A 20,529-nucleotide genomic window follows, 5' to 3' on the forward strand; every position below is an offset into this window, starting at 1 on the left:
GCATAAACATGTGTATATTTATTGGCAGGTGTGCATTTTGCATTTTTTTTTTTTTTCCATTCAATTGGGGTATGAAGTGTTTTATGCGAAACTGATTTTCAATTCATGATCCGCATTAACCCTCCGCTGGTCGTGCATATTCCGTTTATGAAATTAAGATAAAAATAAAAAAAATAAATAAATAAAAAATAAATAAAAAATAAATAAAAAATAAATAATAAATAAATAATAAATAAATAATAAATAAATAATAAATAAATAATAAATAAATAATAAATAAATAATAAATAAATAAATAAAAAATAAATAAATGTAAAATAAAAGAAAAGAAAAGAAAAGAAAAGAAAAGAAAAAAAAAGAAAAAAAGGAAAAAAAAAAAAAAAAGGAAAAATGAAGACAAAATAAATTCAAAAAAAAGTTAGCCAAAATATATCTTTCAAAGTACCCTGCTGCATTTATTAACTCAAGTTAATCTTCTTGGACGCGATGTTGTGATAAATATATCTCTCTAAGTTGCTACTGTCTGAGCATTTGAAATTTTCCAGAATTTTTCTGTGATCATGTAATAGTGAAATTTCGTCAAAGTCCACTTCTTCCCCTTGTATTTGTTTGTCAAGTGTGCTTATCTGCATGTGAAGAAGGATGAAAAAATATGTGATAAGGTAGGAGATAAGTACGTTGGAGAGTAATATATATATATTATATATATGTATGTGGCTAGCTAATCAAAAAGTCCTTTCCCTATTCTTTAAGGGCAAAATGTCCTTCACCTCATCATTGGTAACGTTAACACCAACATAAATTATGGAAGAAGAGTCGTCCTTTATTTGGTACTGCTTTAAGCATCCGTTTATCTGAACCAAGAAAGACACAATGAAAAAAAAAAAAAAAAAAAAAAAAAAAAAAAAAAAAAAGAAAGAAAGTAAGAAAGTAAGAAAGAAAGAAAGAAAGTAAGAAAGTAAGAAAGAAAGAAAGAAAGAAAGAAAGAAGGAAGGAAATAAAAACATGCAAAATGAATGAAAATAAGTGTAATGTAATATAAAGGAAAATAAATATTAAAAAATGTATGCACGAAATGAAAGAAGGAAAATGCGAAAAAGCAAAAATGTCCAAAACGACCGCGTAGATCATGGCGAGAACATACATTTTCATGCGGTGACAGCAAAAAGTATATTTCTAAAATGATGTTTTTTGTTATTCTTTTTTTGGTTAAAAAATTATGATATCCTCTATAAATGCTGTGCAATATATGACTTTCATTGAAAACCTAAAGAAAGCAAAGATAAATTTAAATATACAGTTAGTTTAGTAGAGTCACATACTTCATCACATCTGCTAAGTTTTTTTTTTTGCTCCCTTTTAAATGTACACATATATATATTTATATATACAGCCGTCTCCTATTCCCCCAATTTTATTTTATTTTAAGATTACCAGGCGGCTATCTAGCAAAAGAAAGAAATGGCTTATGCTATTTTGATGGGTATCTATTTGTTTATTGTAAATCTCTAAAATTTTTTTTGCGTTTACTACATTTTTAAATAAAAGTAGTGTAACATCCAGCACTTCGTCTAAAATGTATAGTTTTCTCCTTCTCATTTTAAGTGACAATAGGAACGTTAATTGGAGCACAACGTGCTCGTATGTAAGTATATACGTATGTATGTTCGTAAGGAATATGTAAAATACGTGTGCAAGTACTATGTACATATGTCTTTATGTACTTATACACATTTCATCTTGTTATACCATTATTTCGCCGCTAATTAGGAAGCAGTTCAGCAGAGTTGCAGCTAGCCCCTGTCCCTGTTTATAACGCAATAATGGTGTAACTACAAATGTGTTCATATATATATATATATACATATCATGTTCTTATGTACCTATGTATACTTTAGTGCTACAACTTGCTAATATTATCGCTACAGTTTTCGCTCACTGCACCCACCTATGAGTAATGACCATCTCTATTTTTTCAACTTTATCAGCTTATTTTGTAGAAGGGAAAATGAACAAAAGAGAGTTAGGAAAACTCTATTATTTTAAAAACTTTAATTATAGGTAATTAAAAAAAAAAAAAAAGAAAAAAAAAAAGAAAAAAAAAAAGAAAAATGTATCAAAAAATTATGCATAAACAGCCTTTTGATGCTCATAAAATTGCTAAAAATGGTAAAACAAAACAAAACAAAATGTTACCATACATTAAATTACATAGCATTACAAAATAATGTAGCAATATACGCAATTCCGCCAAGGGCAAGAATTGGGAAGTGAACATAAAAAAGAAAAAATACAACGTAACAAACGTTAAGGAGAGCTGAGAAATCGTCAGATAGGAGAAAATGCAAAACGAGCCGTAGGAGAGCGTAAAAATGAAAATTTTCAAAAAAGGGCCATTAACTGTATTTATATATATATATATATATATACATATTTTTTTTTTTTTTTTTTTTTAAGAATCTGTAATTAGAGCATTATTTTTATTTTTAATTTTATTTTTGTTTTATTTTATTTTTTTTTTTTGGGGTTCTATTTCATTTAATCTTGTTGATTGTTCAACTGTACAACTCACTGTTAACAACACCATCAGTTGCGTTACCTTTTCCATAATTTGAAAATCCCAGTTTATTTTTTTAAAACTGTTATACATTCTCCTAAATGTGCAATTCTTGATCTTTTTAAAATGTACTTTTTTCGTAAAGAATGTAGATGGTCTTAAATGTTTTCTTTTTTCTAAAAGAAGACATATAACAGGAAAAAATGTGCTTTATACAAATTTATTTTTAAATATTTTAAACCCCTCCACATTAATTTTAAAAGAGAAAAATGAATCATTCATAACCGTAGGAAAATGCAAAAAGTTCCTTACTCGCCTTACAGATACATGAATATATATATATATATATATATATATGTGTGAACGCATGTACACTACGTACTTATATAAGTAGTACCATCCGCTTGAGTAGCCTAACATGTGTGTGTTAAAAAGCTGACAAAATATATGTTAAAATAAGTGTAAATGTCCAGAATGTTCTAAAAGGCAAAAATGTAGCAATAAATGTGAACAATGGGAAATATGTGAAGTGGGAAGTGATCTTTGTGGACCTATGTGCACATATATACAAGCATGTACATGCACATATATATAGTACATCCCCATATACAGTTCATATATACATCTATATATACATTCATGTATACATCCATAAATATAACTACACACTTATGCTTGTTTAGTGACTTCGAAAAAAAAATAAAATTTATTCTATGGAAAACTCAGAATTAGCCTAAATTAACCCCAAAACTAACCTAAGGTTGACACTACCCTCAAGTGAGCATTCTTTGAATGATTTCCAAACTCTTCAGTATTAATTTTAGAAAAAGATACGAACACAAAAGTACATAAAAAAAGAGAAGATGTCGAACTTTTCAATGAATGGTTAAAAATGGGTGTTAATAAGACATTATGATAAAGATGAAAATGGAATATAAAATTTTAAAGCACTTGCTTGCACGGGTGTTTTGCAGTTATATATATATATATATATACATATGTATATGTACATACAAAAATATATACATGATACATATATATAATTAGAATGAATAACACGTTTTAGAAAAAAAAAAAAGAAAAAATGAAACTAGTATTCAAATATGCTTATCAAAGACTGAAAAAATGACAACTGGGATGTACATACGTGCAAATACGTAAACACATACGTACGTACATTTATGTATATATATATATTTATAAATGTAATTATCGTTGTAAAATAAAAGTGTGCATACTACAAAAATTGCGATAATTTAGAAAATTTGTATTTTGTTTTTTACGAATATCAATATATTTTTCCTTTTCATCATTGCAAATGTTAACTTAATAATTGAACACCATTTAATGAGCAAATAGAGGTAAACAGGAGTGTCTGGAGTGTCAGCAGCATCCGTAACGACAGTAGTAATAAACAGCATTAATAAAAACGCTTGAAAGAAAACATTATCACCCGAAATGAAGAAAATACATCTGTTTCTCTTCTTTCTTTTATTAAGTATAAAAAAGAAAAATTGCTTTAAAAAAGACATAAAAAATAATATTTTAAAAAATGGTATGAACAGTAATATTTTAAAAAATGGTATGAACAGTAATATTTTAAAAAATGGTATGAACAGTAATATTTTAAAAAAAGATGGAAAGGAAGAAAATGTTTTAAAAAATGACAACATTGCGGGACAAACGAGTAAAAATGAACAAAATGAAGGTCAAAAAAAACAGTTACGTAATAAGGATGTAGAAAAAAAAGGGAATACAAACAACAGCATTTATTCTTTTGCTTCCTTAAAATTTATTCCATTCATTGTACAGTCATTCATTCACACAGGAGCTAAGTTAACACAAGGACAAATAGAAGAAAAACATATTTATAATTTTGAAAAGAGTCCAACAGTTCGTTATTTGCTAATTGCAGAGGAAAGGAAAAATAATTTTCTATACATTGTATTTCTTGTTATATCATTTGCCGTAGTCTTGCTTATTTCCTTTTTCATTTTTAAGTTTTTTTTCAATTTATAAAAAATAGCGCAAAACAGCACTAAATAACATAATATGAACAGGAAAAAAGGAAAAATAAAAAAATAAAAAATAAAAATACTTTAATGAATTATGGGATTGGGTAAAAAAATTTAAGTGCACACATTATGAGACAGGCATTATATATCGAAACAAAATAATAAAATAAAAATGAAAGAAATATTCGATGTATGGCTTTAAAAAAAAAAAAAAAAAAAAATTATATGAACAAGAACAAGAAATGTTAAACAGATGGACATGAAAAATTAAAGTGTACATACATACATACATACATACAAAAAAAAAAAAAAATATTTTAAATGTGAAAAAAAATTACGTCATTGATGCTATTGTGTGTAAAATATTCATGAATACACATACATACATACATACATATAGGTATCTAAGTATGTATGCGTGTATATATATATACATGTATTTTTTTATTTTTTTATTTTTTTATTTTTTTAATTTTTTTATTTTTTTATTTTTCCTGTTTTTCTCGCTTCCAAAATAAAAGTACACATACAAATCCCCACTTCATCATCCCTTTTACCTTTATCATACTCAGAGAAGGCATAATGCAGAAATATAATAATGGATATATGGAAAATAAAAACCCTTAACTTTTATTCATAATAAAACATGACACTACGTAATGAACATTTAATTATTCGTATTTATGTTGCCTTAAAATTTTATGCTTTTTTTCGGAATTTTTTATGTTGTTCACTTCGTCCCATTTTAATAATCTGTCGTCTGACGCTAAATCAAAACACGAATTTAAGTATGTTCACAAATACGATATAATTTGAACGTGGGGCACACAACATATATACATATATAATATATGTGCGCTTCCTCTATTTTGCACTTATTTATCTATTCGTCCATCTGTTTTACTTTTTTTTTTATCACGCGCGTTATGTTGAACTGTTTTACAAATTGCCACGGCTAATTTCAACTATTATTAATAGTTTTATTGCTGGTTATTTGCTCTTTCTTCCTGCTACTATACTAGTGACACCATCACTATTGATGGCACACTTTACTCTCTACGTAGCTGTTATGTTAAGTGGGTCCATGTTCACTGAACTGTTCATACTGCAGCACACTTCGGACAGCAAGCGGCTTCTAATCAAAGCTTTTCTTCCACTGGCGCGTAATATATAAATATGTATATATAAAGCTTTCCGCTTCTGTCGCTCAGATCAAGATTTTAACTCCGCATTTGCGCATGCTTACATACATATTATTCAAAATTATATTATACCAAAAAATTATACTTCAAAATATTTTCACGAGTAATCATATCCGTATTGTTATTCACATTCGTACTACTTTAATTACATTTCTGGTACTGCTATTATTACTAGCGTTACTGCCGTCGTTATTGCTGTCGATATGTCCTCATATACACTTCTTACATCTATGTAGGATCTCAAAATGCAGTTATTCGGTATTTCTATGTTTCACCTTTTTTGTACACTTGACAGATTAATTCATATGTGTTGCTTCGAAAAAGCAAAAATTTTCGCTGGCATCTATGTGCATGTTGATCATGGTATTATTATTCTGTTACATTTGTTTGCCTTTCCGCTAATACCTTTTATGCATACAACTTTTATCCAATAGGCTGAAAGTATTTCTTTAATACTAATCTCCCCTATCTCACATGTCTTCTTTTTCTTCCTTTCTAATATTAATAAATCCCTTTGAATTGCAGTACTTTTTATAAAACATAGAATTGACTTTACTGTCATACATGTTACTGAAGCTGCTTGACATGTACACGTTATTTTCATTTCCTCCACACATCTTACTACTACTATTATTATTATGATTATTAAGATGAGGATAATTATTACTATCACTTCTGTTGCTTTGATCGCCCATTTTATTATTGTTTTCCTGATTATATATATTAAACTTAGACAACACATTTCTTTTATTGTTGTTTATATTTAAACTGTTGCTATCAAATTGGAAAGCATCATCTGTGTCACTGTTGTTATTGCTCATTATTTTGAGGCCGTCCATATTGTTAAAATCAGATAAGATATTCATGATATTTGATTCACTAAGGCTTTTTCCATTCTCACTTCCATAAGGAATACTGTTCTTAAAAAATTGCGCGTACTTCAAGTTTTGCATATTACTGCTCATGTTTATGTTTGATCTTCCACTATTACTGTTAATGGTACTTCCAATGGCATTATTATTGACACTATTACTGTTACCATTACTAACTGCATTACTACTATTACAAGTGATATTAACATTATTATCTCCCAGGTAGTTCAATGTGTGGGCATCTACTCCTAGCCTACTAAATGGTAACGGTTTTGCGGTGTTAACGTCCTGTGCCTTTTTTTCTAAATGCTCCAAATTATTGAAGGATGGAACATATGATGGCTCGTTCATAAAACTTGCTGATGTATGATTATTATTGTTATTAATTAAATAAGCATGTGTATGTTTCATTTTCATATGATTTATAGCAGCATTTGATGTTGTTACGTTAAATATGTTATCATCTTTGTACTCATTCAAAATATGATTTTTCTTATTTAATACATTATTATTGGGACATATAAAACTATCAGTAATATTATTGAACAGTTCAAGGTACTTGCTATCTATGTTTTCATTCACGTTATTGTTACTATGTTCATTCATATTCACACTCATATTTACGTTCTTATTTATGCACTTACTTACGTTCTTATCTGCACTCTTATTTAGGCTCTTATTTGGATCATCAAAATTGGAGTAGTTAAATAACGTGTCACTGCTATTAATTACTCCATTTATGTTATCTTTCTCTTCATTCAATGCATTTAAATTTTTATTGTAAAATATTTCTGATATTGTACTCCTAAAATGTTTTGAAATTTTATTCGGCACCTGACTGTTCAAGTGTTTATCTCCATCCACATAGTTTCCGCCAATAATGCTATTTCTGCGACTACCATCTCCCATGTTATTATTACCACCAGCGATGCTACTGTTACTTCCTGCACCGCTGTCCATATTGTTGTTAAACGTGTACCCACACATCTTATCTTTAATTTGACTAATATCTATTTCTTGCTCCTTTTTATCCTTTTGTTCCTTTTTCCCCTTCAGTTTTTCCCTATGACTTTCTTTCATGCCAGTGAATAAGTTAACACAGTCAAAACTATGTCCATCACAATCGACATTACTACCATTGCCATTACTATTACCATCAAGTTTTGCCATATTTACTATGTTTGCCGTGTTGCCAATTTTATTATCGTATGAACTGTTCATAAAATTTTCGAAAAAATTTATTTTATTAACATTATTATTTTTTTCGTTTCCTTTATATTCACCCCCCAGTTGTAAAGTATGCTCTTCTATCAGCTTATCCTCAAGTTCGTTTCCTAGTTCACCTTTTTCTCTCTTATCGCTTATCAGCTGTTGTATTGAACTCTTAAAGTTATCAAGGAATGACAAGCTATTACTTCTACAGTTACCATGACTACCACCACTTCCACTACTACCCTTACCTACACAGTTAGTGTTACTACTATTTTTTGGAATTTTATTACTGCCCATATATAAACTAGCCAAATCGTTAATAGTGCCAAAATTTGCCAGCAATTCATTCTCCCCTTTTTTGTGTATATTTTTTTTTTCTTCTATTTCATAAAAGTGATTCTGATCCCTGTCATGATTAAAAAATATGGAGTAATTATCATTATACATTTCTTTCTTAATTTTACTGCTACTATTACTGTTACTGTTGCTGCTGCCTCTGTAGTTACCCAGCTTGCTGTCATTCGAAATGTTTAAATAATTAGACGGTTTCCCATGATTACAAGTGCAATTAAAATTCATGGAATTACTACTAGGATTGTTACTACCCTTGTTTGTTAGTGCCTGGTGTGAAGTTTGATAATGGCTTAAATTATTTATGCAGAAGGAGTTGCTCTTATAATTATTATTAGCATCGTACATATCGTTGTATAACTTATCCTTTAACTGAACTTCGTTCACATTTGCATTCATATTCATATTCACATCATTATAAGAATTATTTTTACTCATTTTGTTCTTTTCAAGTAGAATATTATTGTTGACATTTCTGCCAATATTTCCATCCCTGTTTGCATTGCTTATGTTATTATACACACCACTCACATTGCTTAGACCCCCCATCATTATGTTCCCATCATTATTATTGTAGTTTAATTTACTGTATATATCATAAAATTTATTTAGGTTACTAAAATACATATTGCTCTTTACATTTTCGTGTATATTCGGGTAAGACACATGATGGCAATTCTCCTCCTTCATAGTCTTTTGATCATTATACATATTCCTCCTTTCGATGTTACAGTTAGCGTTGTTTATGTTGCCACTAGTGATGTATTCCCTCCCTCCGAAACATACCTTGCCGTTCATATTATCACCAACGTTACCACTGATACAGCCGATTATACTGCCACTAACATTACTTCCAATATTGGTGCTTTGCACGTGATAGTTGCTTGGGTATTGGTTATCGATGGTACCATCTGCTTTTGCTTGCTTTCCTGCATAACGAATGTCATGATTGCTTTCATAATAGGCACATGAGGATGGGTGTTGTTCTTTGGTATGTACAACATTTTTCTTATTTTTATGTAACATTTTGTACATAATTTCTAAAATTTCATTTTTCCTAATAGCAATATATTCACTAATCAAATATTTCTGAACAATTTTATCAATTAATTTTATCAAAAAGTTATAAATTATTTGTTTTCTTTTATATATATCATTTATTTTTGTATTTTTCCAAAGAATATAAAAAAAATTATGTTCATTTATATTTTCTCTAATAAGGTGGTCTGCGTCTTTTCTTATTTCCTCAAATGTATTTTGCCCTTGAATAAATTTCAATTTTAAATTTTTTATATTAATATTTGATATAATATTTTTTACTAATAAATAATCAAATATTTTATCAATAGAAAGATTTATAAAAAATTCAATATTGGCTTCATCTTGTTTTTTAAAATCATTCACATATGTAATGTCATTCTCATACACTAGTAATTTTATAAATACATTCAAACCATATATTTGATATGCATTTAATAAAATAATAGTGGAATTTTTTAAATTTATATCTGAAAAATATTGATTGATTTCATCATTTATCTTACTTTCTTTTATATATCTTATTTCACTTTTTTTATTTTTTATTTCCATCATTTCTTTTTCGTAATTCTCTTCACATATTTTTGTTTCATTCTTTATATTCTCTATCTCTTTCATGAAAATGTCATAAATATTTTCATCCCCTTCGTTGGAAATACTGTCATTGGGATCTTTGGATGTGCGCATGTTCACATTACTATTTACGCTGCAATTTACACTGCTATGCATGCCACTATTCATTCTGCTATTCACACCGCCATTCAAGCAGTTGTCTATGCTGCTTCTCATAACACTGTTATTATTCATGTTAAACTTTTCTCCTACACCGTTCATAATAATTTCTTTTGACATACTTTTTTTAAATCCATCAACAAAATTATCGTGGTTGTTATTACCGAGCACATTATTCTTGTTTTCCATAATTGCAAAGAAGGTACTGTTTTCTCGTCGGTTCTTGTCCATGTCAATATTCACAAAGTTACTTTTCATTTCTATATTTGCTTTCTCATTATTACAGTTTTTAATGCTCATTAAACTGCTGTGAATGTCATTATTACTATTATTATGTACATAGTCAGGTGGCAATAAATTATTATTCGCTAAATCAGCTAAATCGTAACCAACACGATATAATGCATCTTTTTTTACGGAGGAACATGGTATGTTACTTTCTTTGCTCTGACACACTAACTGCTGAGTCTCTCTCACCACGTCAGGTATTTCTATCTCCTCCTTGAAATTCCTTTTCATCTGCTGATATGAATTATGGATGAGTCGGTTACTCGTATCAAGTTGAGTGCCATTATTGCCAAGTCTTGCACTACTACTATTACTACTACAGCTATTATTATTACTGTTATTATTATTGTTTGTATTCTTGTTATTATTGTTACTGGCACTGTTATAATCTCCTCCTTTCGCAATTTTATCAACCGGTTCATTTTCGTAATTATCATAATTAATTATCCTAGGTGCGATAAGACCCTCATTTGATTTAACGTTATTATTACTACTAGTACTATCCATTTTTGCCTGTACATTATCATTTGGTGTTAATACTTTCTCCTCCTCTTCTTTTTTACTAAACATGTTACTCTTCATACCCATGTTGAAGCTGTTACTGCTATTGCTACTGCCACTGCTGCTGTTGCTACGACTATTGCTCTTGTGAATGTTTTTCTTTATCTTCCCTTCTTCTACTTTTATTTTCTCCTTTTCCTTACCTACATTTGCATGTTCAATTTCTACGTCCCCCTTCGTTCTACCCCGTTTGCTCGAATCGATATCATCCACATCAACTTTCACATCTATACCTACATCAACTTCTTCATCAACATCTTTATCACTCTCATATACTCGGGAAAATACCTTTTTAATTTCCTCGATTAAGTAACTATCACTTTTGTTTGTAATTTTCCTTTTCTTTTTTCTCCTCTTCTCATCAGAAGCTTCTTTTCTTTCTTGGTAGAATTTGTACAACAAAAAGAACTGCTCCACAGAGTTTAAGGTAACAATTTTTTTTTTGTTTTTCATAACACTCTTAAAGTTTTTCTTTAAATATATTTCAGCATTAAAACTCTTCATTATAATGGCAAGTATATTCGTAATTTTTAAGAATAGGCTTTTACACTTACGTTCTATTTGATTTTTTAAGTCTTCACATGGGTTAAACCCGTACTCCTTTAAGGCATAATTCAAATTGTACAGAATATTGTGAAGAAAAACAAATATATTCTCTTTCTTGCTGTTAGGTATGTGCGCTCTGGGGGAAACACCATTATAAGCAGTTGCAGAAGGAGTAGCTCCCACGGTCGTAGTGGTAATAACCATATCGGTAGTCTTATAGTACTTTAGGTGCTTTTTAAGTGTGTATATAATAAGACCATTGCCCCTCTTTTTCGCTCGTATATTCTTTTTAAACAAATGTGTTATACAAATGATTAATTGATACACAAATTCTACTGGTACTTTATCATCATTTTCATTGGTATATTTTGACAACTCTTCTACTATGTTCATTTCAACGTAATTCTTTTGTTTCTCCTTTGTTGTTGTCTCTTTCCCTAAAGCATTTAATATATAGAATAATGTTTTTTTCAATTTTGAAAAATAAAAAAAGACTTTAAAAATAAAGCTATTCCTTATGATACTGTCAATAACTATTTTTACTTCGTTCGTGAGAAAATGAAAATCTGTCTTTAGCTTCGTATTGATATCTCTTTCATCACTGTAGTTACATATATGATGCTTATCGTGCCGTAGTACCTTGTCCATATCATTTTTATTATAATTATTAATGCTCCTTTTAATATCACCGTTGGATGTTATTTTCTTTTTCTCTTGGAAAAATTCACCTGCGTTTAATGTTTGCACTTTTTTGTTTGCATTTCTTGTGCTTGTAAGAATTTTTATCAGTTCTGCTTTATCTGATTCGTCAACTTCTATCTCATCTCCTTCTCTTTTTTTTTCCTTTTCTCTTTTCTTTTCCTTTTCTTTTTTTTTTTCGTTTTCCTTTTCCTTTTCTTTGATTTTACTAGTTCGTTTCTCATTTGTACTATTATCAACTAATCGGATGATGTTGCTCATAATTTTACGTTTTTCGTAATGGTCCTCACTTTTTTGTATAGTTCCTACCACATTGAATTTTGATTTTTTAGGAATATCTTTATTCTTTTCCTTACCATATGATGCTGAAATTGCTTTATCCTCACTCGTTAATTTTTTATTTTTTGCCGATACTACTACATCTGATAATTCATCTCCTTTATGTACTTTTTGTTTCTTTAATGCATTTTTTTCATCAACAGTTTGTGTTGCTAACAAATCTGACCCATTTTCCCTGCATATATCATCCACATCGTCGCTGTATCCATAATCCTTGTCATTTATTTCCATTTCTTTGTTCCTTTGCTTGGGCTTGATTTTTTGCACTCCAATGGTTTTTTCTTCCGCTTCGTAGTCTCCTTCCCCCTCCAATTCTTCTTCGTCTTCTTCGTCTTCTTCATCTTCTTCATCTTCTTCTTCATCTTCTTCTTCATCTTCTTCTTCATCTTCTTCTTCATCTTCTTCATCTTCATCTTCGTCCCCTTCGTCGTCTATTTCACCTTGCAGCTGGTCGGAGTGTTCCTCAATCTTTTGCCTGTCCACCTTTGAATAGCTTTTTTGTTCTAAACCTTCCCCTAGTGCACTTATCCTTTCAGCGTTATCTTCACGTGTATGGAACAACATGTTATCTCTACCTAGATCGTTGTTACTGCTTTCCATTCGGTGTCCTTCGATAATTGGTTTCGCATTTTTCAAAGCTTCACTTCGTTTATCATTAATATTCATTTTTAAAATTCTATTAATATAACTATTTTCATCTTCTAAATTTTCAGCAATTTCTAACTCGTTGTTAAGTACTGTTTGTAAATCGCTTGCTAGAGGGCAAATAGCCTTGACAGTTCTATCCGGTATTTTGTGCAAATTATTACTAGTATACATTTTTTTTTTTTTTTTTAAATCTTCTCCTAAATTATGGAAATAATAATCAGGGTTATTGAATTCTAAGATAACTGAATGTAAGAACATTCGAAAACACCAAAACTTGTCTAAATTACTTAGGGATGGATTTAAATATTTCTTATCTGAAACTAATGGATGACCTATGTGCCTCATATGTACACGTATTTGATGTGTTCTACCTGTGTGAATTTTTACATTACATAATGTAAATTCCTTTGTATAATTCTCTATTTCTTTTGAAAACGTTTGAAAATATTCCTCTGATATGAAGTTACAGCGAAAACATAAGTGATGACACACCTTCCTTTTAATTACCGGATAAGGGAATCTGCTATTTCTGTCCTTCGCATTATTATTTATTTTCGATATATTTAGCCTTCGTATTAGTGCTTCTCTTTTACTTAAGTTTTTCAACTCCTCCTCCGATAAGTTGTCCACCTGATCTAAATTTTCTACCCCATTACCACTGCCATTGCCATTTCCGTTTTTCCCATTGTCACTTTTCCCCTTCTTACCCCTTTTCTGCATTCTCTTCTTATCCTCCAGTAGCTCCGAATCGGAGTAGTAGTTTATCACAACATTGTTGCTTTTCTTCTTCTGAACATAGGAAGAGTAATCCCCCTCTGGCATGAAATAAAGGGAGTTCTTATTCTTTTCCATGTTATAGTCACCTGCTGCAGTTGCAGTGTAAGGTGCGGTAGGTGAACTCACAGTCGATCCGGTAAATCTATTACTACACAGTTCATCCTCAACAAGGTATCTCTGTACAATATGTACAACATTCCTCTTTTCGTCCTCCAAAAATTTATAATAGTCATTACAATATATTTCTTTATTTATATCTTTTTTCACAGTACTGTTACAGTTGTACTTTCCTTCTAAGACTTCTTTTATAATTTCCTCAATATGTCGTTTAAGCTTAAAAACTTTTACACAGTTATATTCCGTGTATGCATCAGTACCTCCTGTTTTAACTACTAAACTAAAATGACTCTTACTATGGAAATTGTTATATTCATGTGTTTGTATTGATTTATTAATAAATCCTTTTTTTTTTTTAATTCTTCCATGACATAATAAAATATATTCTTTATATACATTTCTTTTCCTAAATTGATCAAAAAGAAAATCTCTAGCTTCTTTCGTTTTTGCAATAATTAAACTACCAGATGTTTCTAAATCTATTCGGTGGCATAAACCACATTCCAGTTTTTGCCATTTCTTTACTGTTTCTAAGTGTGGAAATGATTTCATCATAAATAAATGAAAAGATTCTACTCGTCCACTATATATTACATCATTCAAAGAAATATTATTTATTATTTTCAAAACATCTCTATTCTTTTTAATTAACAGATTACATTTTTTACAAAATTTTGCTACTATACCTTCACATTTGGAACATATATTCTCCATCTCCTTACATGCTATACACATAAATTTTGTTTTTATTTTACATTTCATACATATCTTTTCTAATATATTATAAAAATAATCACTATATTTATTTATATTAACAAGAAAATTGTATCTGTTATGGGAAGTATATGCTGAGCAATGGTAATATGCCGGTTTGTATATCACCATCCATGTTTTCCCTTCATTACATATATATGGTATATCCTTATTATATATCCTTTTAAATTTACTCTTCTTTACATACTTACCTGAACTACTGTTAGCAGTCACATTAGTACCACTTGTAATAATACTATTACTAATCGTTGTATTAAAATTTAAAGCACTACTTTTCCCATTATCAACGGACAGTTGATCACTCACCTTTCTTGATCTCGCATCTTCATTCACTGCTATTATATCACTTACGCTGTAAGCAGCCAAACTACTACTTTTATTATCATCTATCACGACGCTTTTTTTACTCTTATTATTTTGTGTTGTCACGCTCTGTAAAGGATTGTTGTTACTATTTTTTAAATTTGCCATATTCTTATTCACTGACGGCGCTTGTTCATACACTGTCGCACATGGGTCAATTTTTAACGCTGCTTTTCTATCACACAAATTATTATCATTATTATTATTATTATCATTTTTATTATTATTATTATTATTATTATTATTATTATTATTATTATTATTATTATTATTATTATTATTATCATTCTCATTATCATTATCATTATCATTATCATTATTATTATCATTATCATTATCATTATCATTATTATTATTATTATCATTATTATTACTATTATCATTATCATTATTATTACTATTATCATTATCATTATTATTACTATTATTATTATCATTATCATTATTATTACTATTATTATTATTATTATCAACTTTACAACTTCCACTCTCATTTTGTACATCTGAGTTGGGATAGCCCTTTCCTTGGCTAATTATTTTTATTTCGTTACCTCTCGCCGTAACTTCATTTTTTACCACGTACCCCTTGATGCCACCACTACTGCCAATTTCACCGATTGTGGCACTACTATTATTATTGTTGATGATATCGCTGTTCATACCTCCGCTGCTGATGATGATAATGTTTCCTGTTTTCGATAACGCATCGTTTTCCCTAATAACACCTGTGCCAACGTTACTCCTCCTGTTATATGTTTTCATCAGTAGGTTATATATTTCGCTATTCAATAAGTACGCCAACAAGTACACATCTTTTAGCATACCCAATTTGCCACTTCTAACACTGTTATTAACACATGCACCACTACTGCTATACGCAATGACGTTATCGTAAATTTCCTTCAACTGCTCTATATCCTTAACACTTAGTTGTAGTTGGGTATTGTCATAACTGTGCAACATACTAGGAGATGTTATATCGAACAATACCCCTCCATTGTCTTTACAATCGCTAGCGTGTATTATGTTTATGATATCATTCATGTATTTAAAAATTAAAAAATAAAAGGATGTATTACCTACCCCTCCTCCATCTAGTAAATATTTAATTTTTTTAATTGCTATTTTGAAATTTAGCTTGAATTTTATAAAATTGTGTTTATTCATATATTTCTTTAAAATATTTTCATTATCCATATTTTCGTTTTCTTTTATTATAGATACTCCATTTTCAGTCGACATAACTACCTCCTCCTCTCTTTTGTTCTCCTCCTGTTCTCCTCCTCTTTTCCTTTCTGTGTTATTAACTTGCTTCTTTAGCTTGTTATAAGTGCTATTACAATTGTTGTTACTATTGCTATTACTACTGCTATTATTGCTACTCTCGTGTGTCGCATCCACGTCCTTTGCAAGGGCATTGTTATTGTCCCCTCTTATGTGCAAGTCCTCGTTATTTATTAACTCATCAATTGTTAAATTCTGTAAAAACGATACATCTTTAATATAATTTTCAACAAACTCCCTGGAGAAATTTTCCTTTATAAGTTTACTATAATCATCATTTAAAATTTCATAATACAACTTATCAATTTGAAGGTAATAATTTTCATTCAATTCTTTGATGTATTTTTCTCTATTTAATTCATTAATGATTCTTTTATTGCTAATCAGTATTAGTATATAAATTATTTTGCAGATATTAATGTTTACTAGCACATCGTCCCCCGTTTCCTCTTCCGCATTTTTCTTTTTCTTTTTCTCACCCTCCTCATTAGGGTTACCACCTCCATAATTGCTCTGCTCAAAAACGCATTTCTCTCTTACCTTTAAGCTGCTGTTTTTAACGCTCGTCGGAGCACCTTGTTCTATTGCCGCGTACTCTTCCTTGTTCGTTAAAGCACTGCTTTTCCTATCTTTTACCTCATCCTCCATTTCCTTAGACAGTTTTTCTCTATCACTAGAACTCACATTATTGTTATTATCATTGCTCTTTTTCTTATCATTATAGTAATTATCACTGCCTATTTCTCTTTCGTTCGTCACATGGCTTATGGTACCATTTTTTACTATTATGCCTGTTTTACCGCAACAAATTTGCACGTCATCGCTGCTTAAATTGCTCGCAACAATATTGAACAAAATCAAATTGTCATTATTGTTATGAACATTTTCCTCATTTTTTTCAAAAATATCTGACATGTTCATAATATTATTTTCAGGAAAAAAATTATCCTCCAAAATAACTTTATTATAATATACATAATCATTATAATAAATTATAATGTTTAAAATGTAATCAAAATCCACAAATGATAAAAAATTACCCACAAAGAGATAAACAAATAAAAAGATATTTGTTCGTATATTAATGTCTAATAGATGTTGTATAAGTATTAAAATCTTATCATGGAATGTATATTCCCTTTTGAAAATATCATATATATATTTGATGTCTACTTGTTTTTTTTTCTTTACATTTTTCTTATTTCTACTTTTACTTTTATCGGTAGTAGCATCAGGAAAGAGAATTTTATATATCAGTTTTTTCTTTAACATATTTATAAATTTAATAACGTTTTCATTGTCATATACGTTAATTTTTATTACCTTTTTCTCCACTCCCTTGCATGCACCACTGTCATTATTATTATTATTATGGCTGTGAACACTTCTTTTCGTGTTAGCTGCTACCTTTACTTTCCTATTAGCATTATTCTTCCTACCATTATTCCCACGTTTTTTCATATTTTCCTCTAAGCTATACTTACTACTCAATTTTAAAACTATTTCATTCATAACATTTATAAACTCTTCACCTATACTTAAATAACTATCTACCGCTAGATTTTCCACTCGTATAATATTTTTTTTTAATTTCTTTTTTGTTATTTCGATTAGTTCATTGTATATAAAAGATGCAATATTTTCCAATTTATCATTTTTATCGATATACTGAGTTACATTCTTACTGAAATAATTGTTTATTACGTCCTCTGACTTTCTTCCCGCATAACTGTTACATTTGTTGTTACTCGTGTTGTTAATCTTTTCACTGATTCCTCCATTACTTTTGTCGTTACTTCTATTATTTATACTTTTATTTTTACCCTTTTCCTCCTCACTTTCGTTGTTATTTTCATTGCTCCTCTTCTTATTCTTATCCTTCCTCTCGCTCTTCTTATTACTACTACTACTTCTATTGCTCTTCTTCTTATCGCTATCTTTATGTCTGTCGTCATTTCCTTCGCTCTCCTCATCGTTGTTGTTACTGCAATTGTTCACGTTGCTGCTATCATTTCTATTGCTGCTATCATTTCTATTGCTGCTATCGTTTCTATTACTACTATCATTCCTGTCACTTCTACCCTTTTTGTTGCTGCTATCCTTATCATACTGGTATTCTTTTTCCCCCACTCCAATATACATAGTAATCTTTTTATTATTATCACTATTCTGTATATTACTTTTATCATTTTTCTTTTTAGTTTTCCTCTTATTATTACTATTATCGTTATTGCTATTGTTCTTTCCTTGGATGATTATATTTGCATAATTATTATCATTCATGCGTTCGTTTGCTTCTAATTTTTCCTTTTCCTTTTCCCTTTCATTTTCTTTCTTTATTTTTTTCCCAACATTTTGCTCATCAAGTCTACTGTTATCACCTAGCTGAACATTACGTTTTCCTCCCTCTTTCTCAGATGTATGCCCGATGACTATTGTATTTTCGTGAACCACCCCTTCTTTTCTGTTTAACAATAAAGGACTATCATAAGTAATACGATTATCCTTACACTTTCCACTTTCCTCCTTCTGATGACTGTTCGAAATATTCTGCTTCAATTCGCATTCTGTACGTTCTTCCACCTTAGATTTGGTGAGAAGTCCACCACTAATACAACTACTGCCGTTAATACTTCCAACACCGGTATTATTTGCACTGTCTCTACCATCCTTATTTTGCGTGGGATCAACCAACCCCATGGCACCTCCTTCATGTAGTTTAAATGAAAATTCAAGACTACCTTCATCACAAGTTGTTGTGCGATTGCCCTTGATAATATCCTCTTTGACCATACACTTGTGCTCCCCATTCTTTTCATCTCTTTCTATATTTTTCACTTTTTTTCCATCGCCTTTTGTCAAATTTTCTTGTGTTTCTTTCAATTCAAATGTTGACTTGAACTTCTTTGCATTTTCTTTTTTCCTCAAAGCATCTTGTTGCATGATTTTATTGTATGCATTATCTGTATTTTTTTCAAAAAATTTGTGTACATTATACACATTGGTTACATCTTCTTTACTTAGCTTATCAAACTCTGTCAACAAAATTTCTTCAATATCATAGGCCACACCATAATTTTTATTATCATCCGTTTGGGTTGTATACTTATTCTTATTAGACTTACCAACACAAATATTGTTTATATATTTATATGAATTTTTTTCATGTACATTATTTCTACCACCACGTACTAGTATTTTCTGTTCTGCTAATTCATTTTTATATAATGGTAAATTATTTTCAATTTCGTCTAAAAATGAATTATCATCTGCCGAAAAGTTAGATATGTTGTCACTTGACAAGGACAAAATTGAACTATTGGTTGAACGATATGAGTTTTCTAATATATCTAAATGGTTCATTAAATCTGGATTTTCAAATAATCTATCAGTGGTACTATCATCACTAACGCATTTAATACCGTGTACACTTGTTATATCTACTTGTTTTAGTACCCCACTAAGAGGACCAACGACAATATTGCTACTGTTGTTTATGATTGTCTCACCTTTAAATGAGTTATCTTTACCGTCACAACAGGTACCCTTGTTCTCACTGTCCATGTGTAACCCGTCCTCCGATATGTTTTTACATCCATTTTCTTGGTTCCTTTCCCATCCTCCTCCTTCAGCATCGTTCAGTTCATAGCTATCCTTAAGCGCTTTGAATAATTTATTCTGCTGTTTTATGTAATTCATTTTTTTTCTAAATTCCTCCTTTTCAATCTTTTCACATAAACATATGTAATTACTTCTACAACTGGAGCAGTAGTTTGTTCTGTTTAATTTTGAATATTCTATACATTTTATATTTATTTTATTAATGCTACAACTCTTTTTAATTTGTATAACAATAGTGTTGTTATATTTTTTTAATAATTTTTTTATACTACAAGAAAACTTTCTTATCCTCTCTAAGCAATACAACTCCGATTCTTCGTAAACATTTATGTCTTCTAATTTTAGTTCCACATCTTCTTTTATTAGTTTCCTCTCCTTAATTTTCGGAATAAACCAGTTCAATATGTAGTCTTGCAACAACAGCTTGGCATAGCAAATGATGATTCCTGTAGAGGTAGAAGCGGAATGGGATGGGGAAAGAAAAAAAATAAAAAATATATAAGCATATGTTAATACAACTGCGCGTAGAAATA

At 29.6% G+C, this 20,529-nt stretch overlaps 3 protein-coding genes across 3 annotated transcripts in view; 1 reads left to right on the forward strand and 2 right to left on the reverse strand.

Annotated features, from left to right (window-relative positions):
* Nucleotides 1-458: 458 nt before the first annotated feature.
* On the reverse strand, nucleotides 459-1,599 carry MKS88_003277 (EKC/KEOPS complex subunit CGI121; the record flags this gene model as incomplete). Its single annotated transcript, XM_067216354.1, has 4 exons — nucleotides 459-626; nucleotides 771-854; nucleotides 1,145-1,267; nucleotides 1,435-1,599. 4 exons carry the CDS (start codon nucleotides 1,597-1,599, stop codon nucleotides 459-461), a joined length of 540 nt encoding a protein of 179 aa, XP_067073009.1.
* A 2,416-nt stretch (nucleotides 1,600-4,015) lies between these two features.
* Nucleotides 4,016-4,576, forward strand: MKS88_003278 (apical rhoptry neck protein; the record flags this gene model as incomplete). Its single annotated transcript, XM_067216355.1, has 1 exon — nucleotides 4,016-4,576. The coding sequence occupies one exon, from the start codon at nucleotides 4,016-4,018 to the stop codon at nucleotides 4,574-4,576; it is 561 nt and encodes a 186-aa protein (XP_067073010.1).
* Nucleotides 4,577-6,244: 1,668 nt separating this feature from the next.
* MKS88_003279 (uncharacterized protein) overlaps nucleotides 6,245-20,529 on the reverse strand; it is a gene marked incomplete at both ends in the record, with an annotated part of 31,610 nt that continues 17,325 nt past the window's right edge. Inside the window, one exon of the mRNA XM_067216356.1 lies at nucleotides 6,245-20,442. Within this exon, the coding sequence (XP_067073011.1) occupies nucleotides 6,245-20,442 (14,198 nt within the window). The remainder of the gene's footprint in view (nucleotides 20,443-20,529) is intronic.

This window comes from Plasmodium brasilianum, chromosome 10 (assembly GCF_023973825.1).
Source record: "Plasmodium brasilianum strain Bolivian I chromosome 10, whole genome shotgun sequence".
Taxonomy (NCBI): Eukaryota; Apicomplexa; class Aconoidasida; order Haemosporida; family Plasmodiidae; genus Plasmodium; species Plasmodium brasilianum.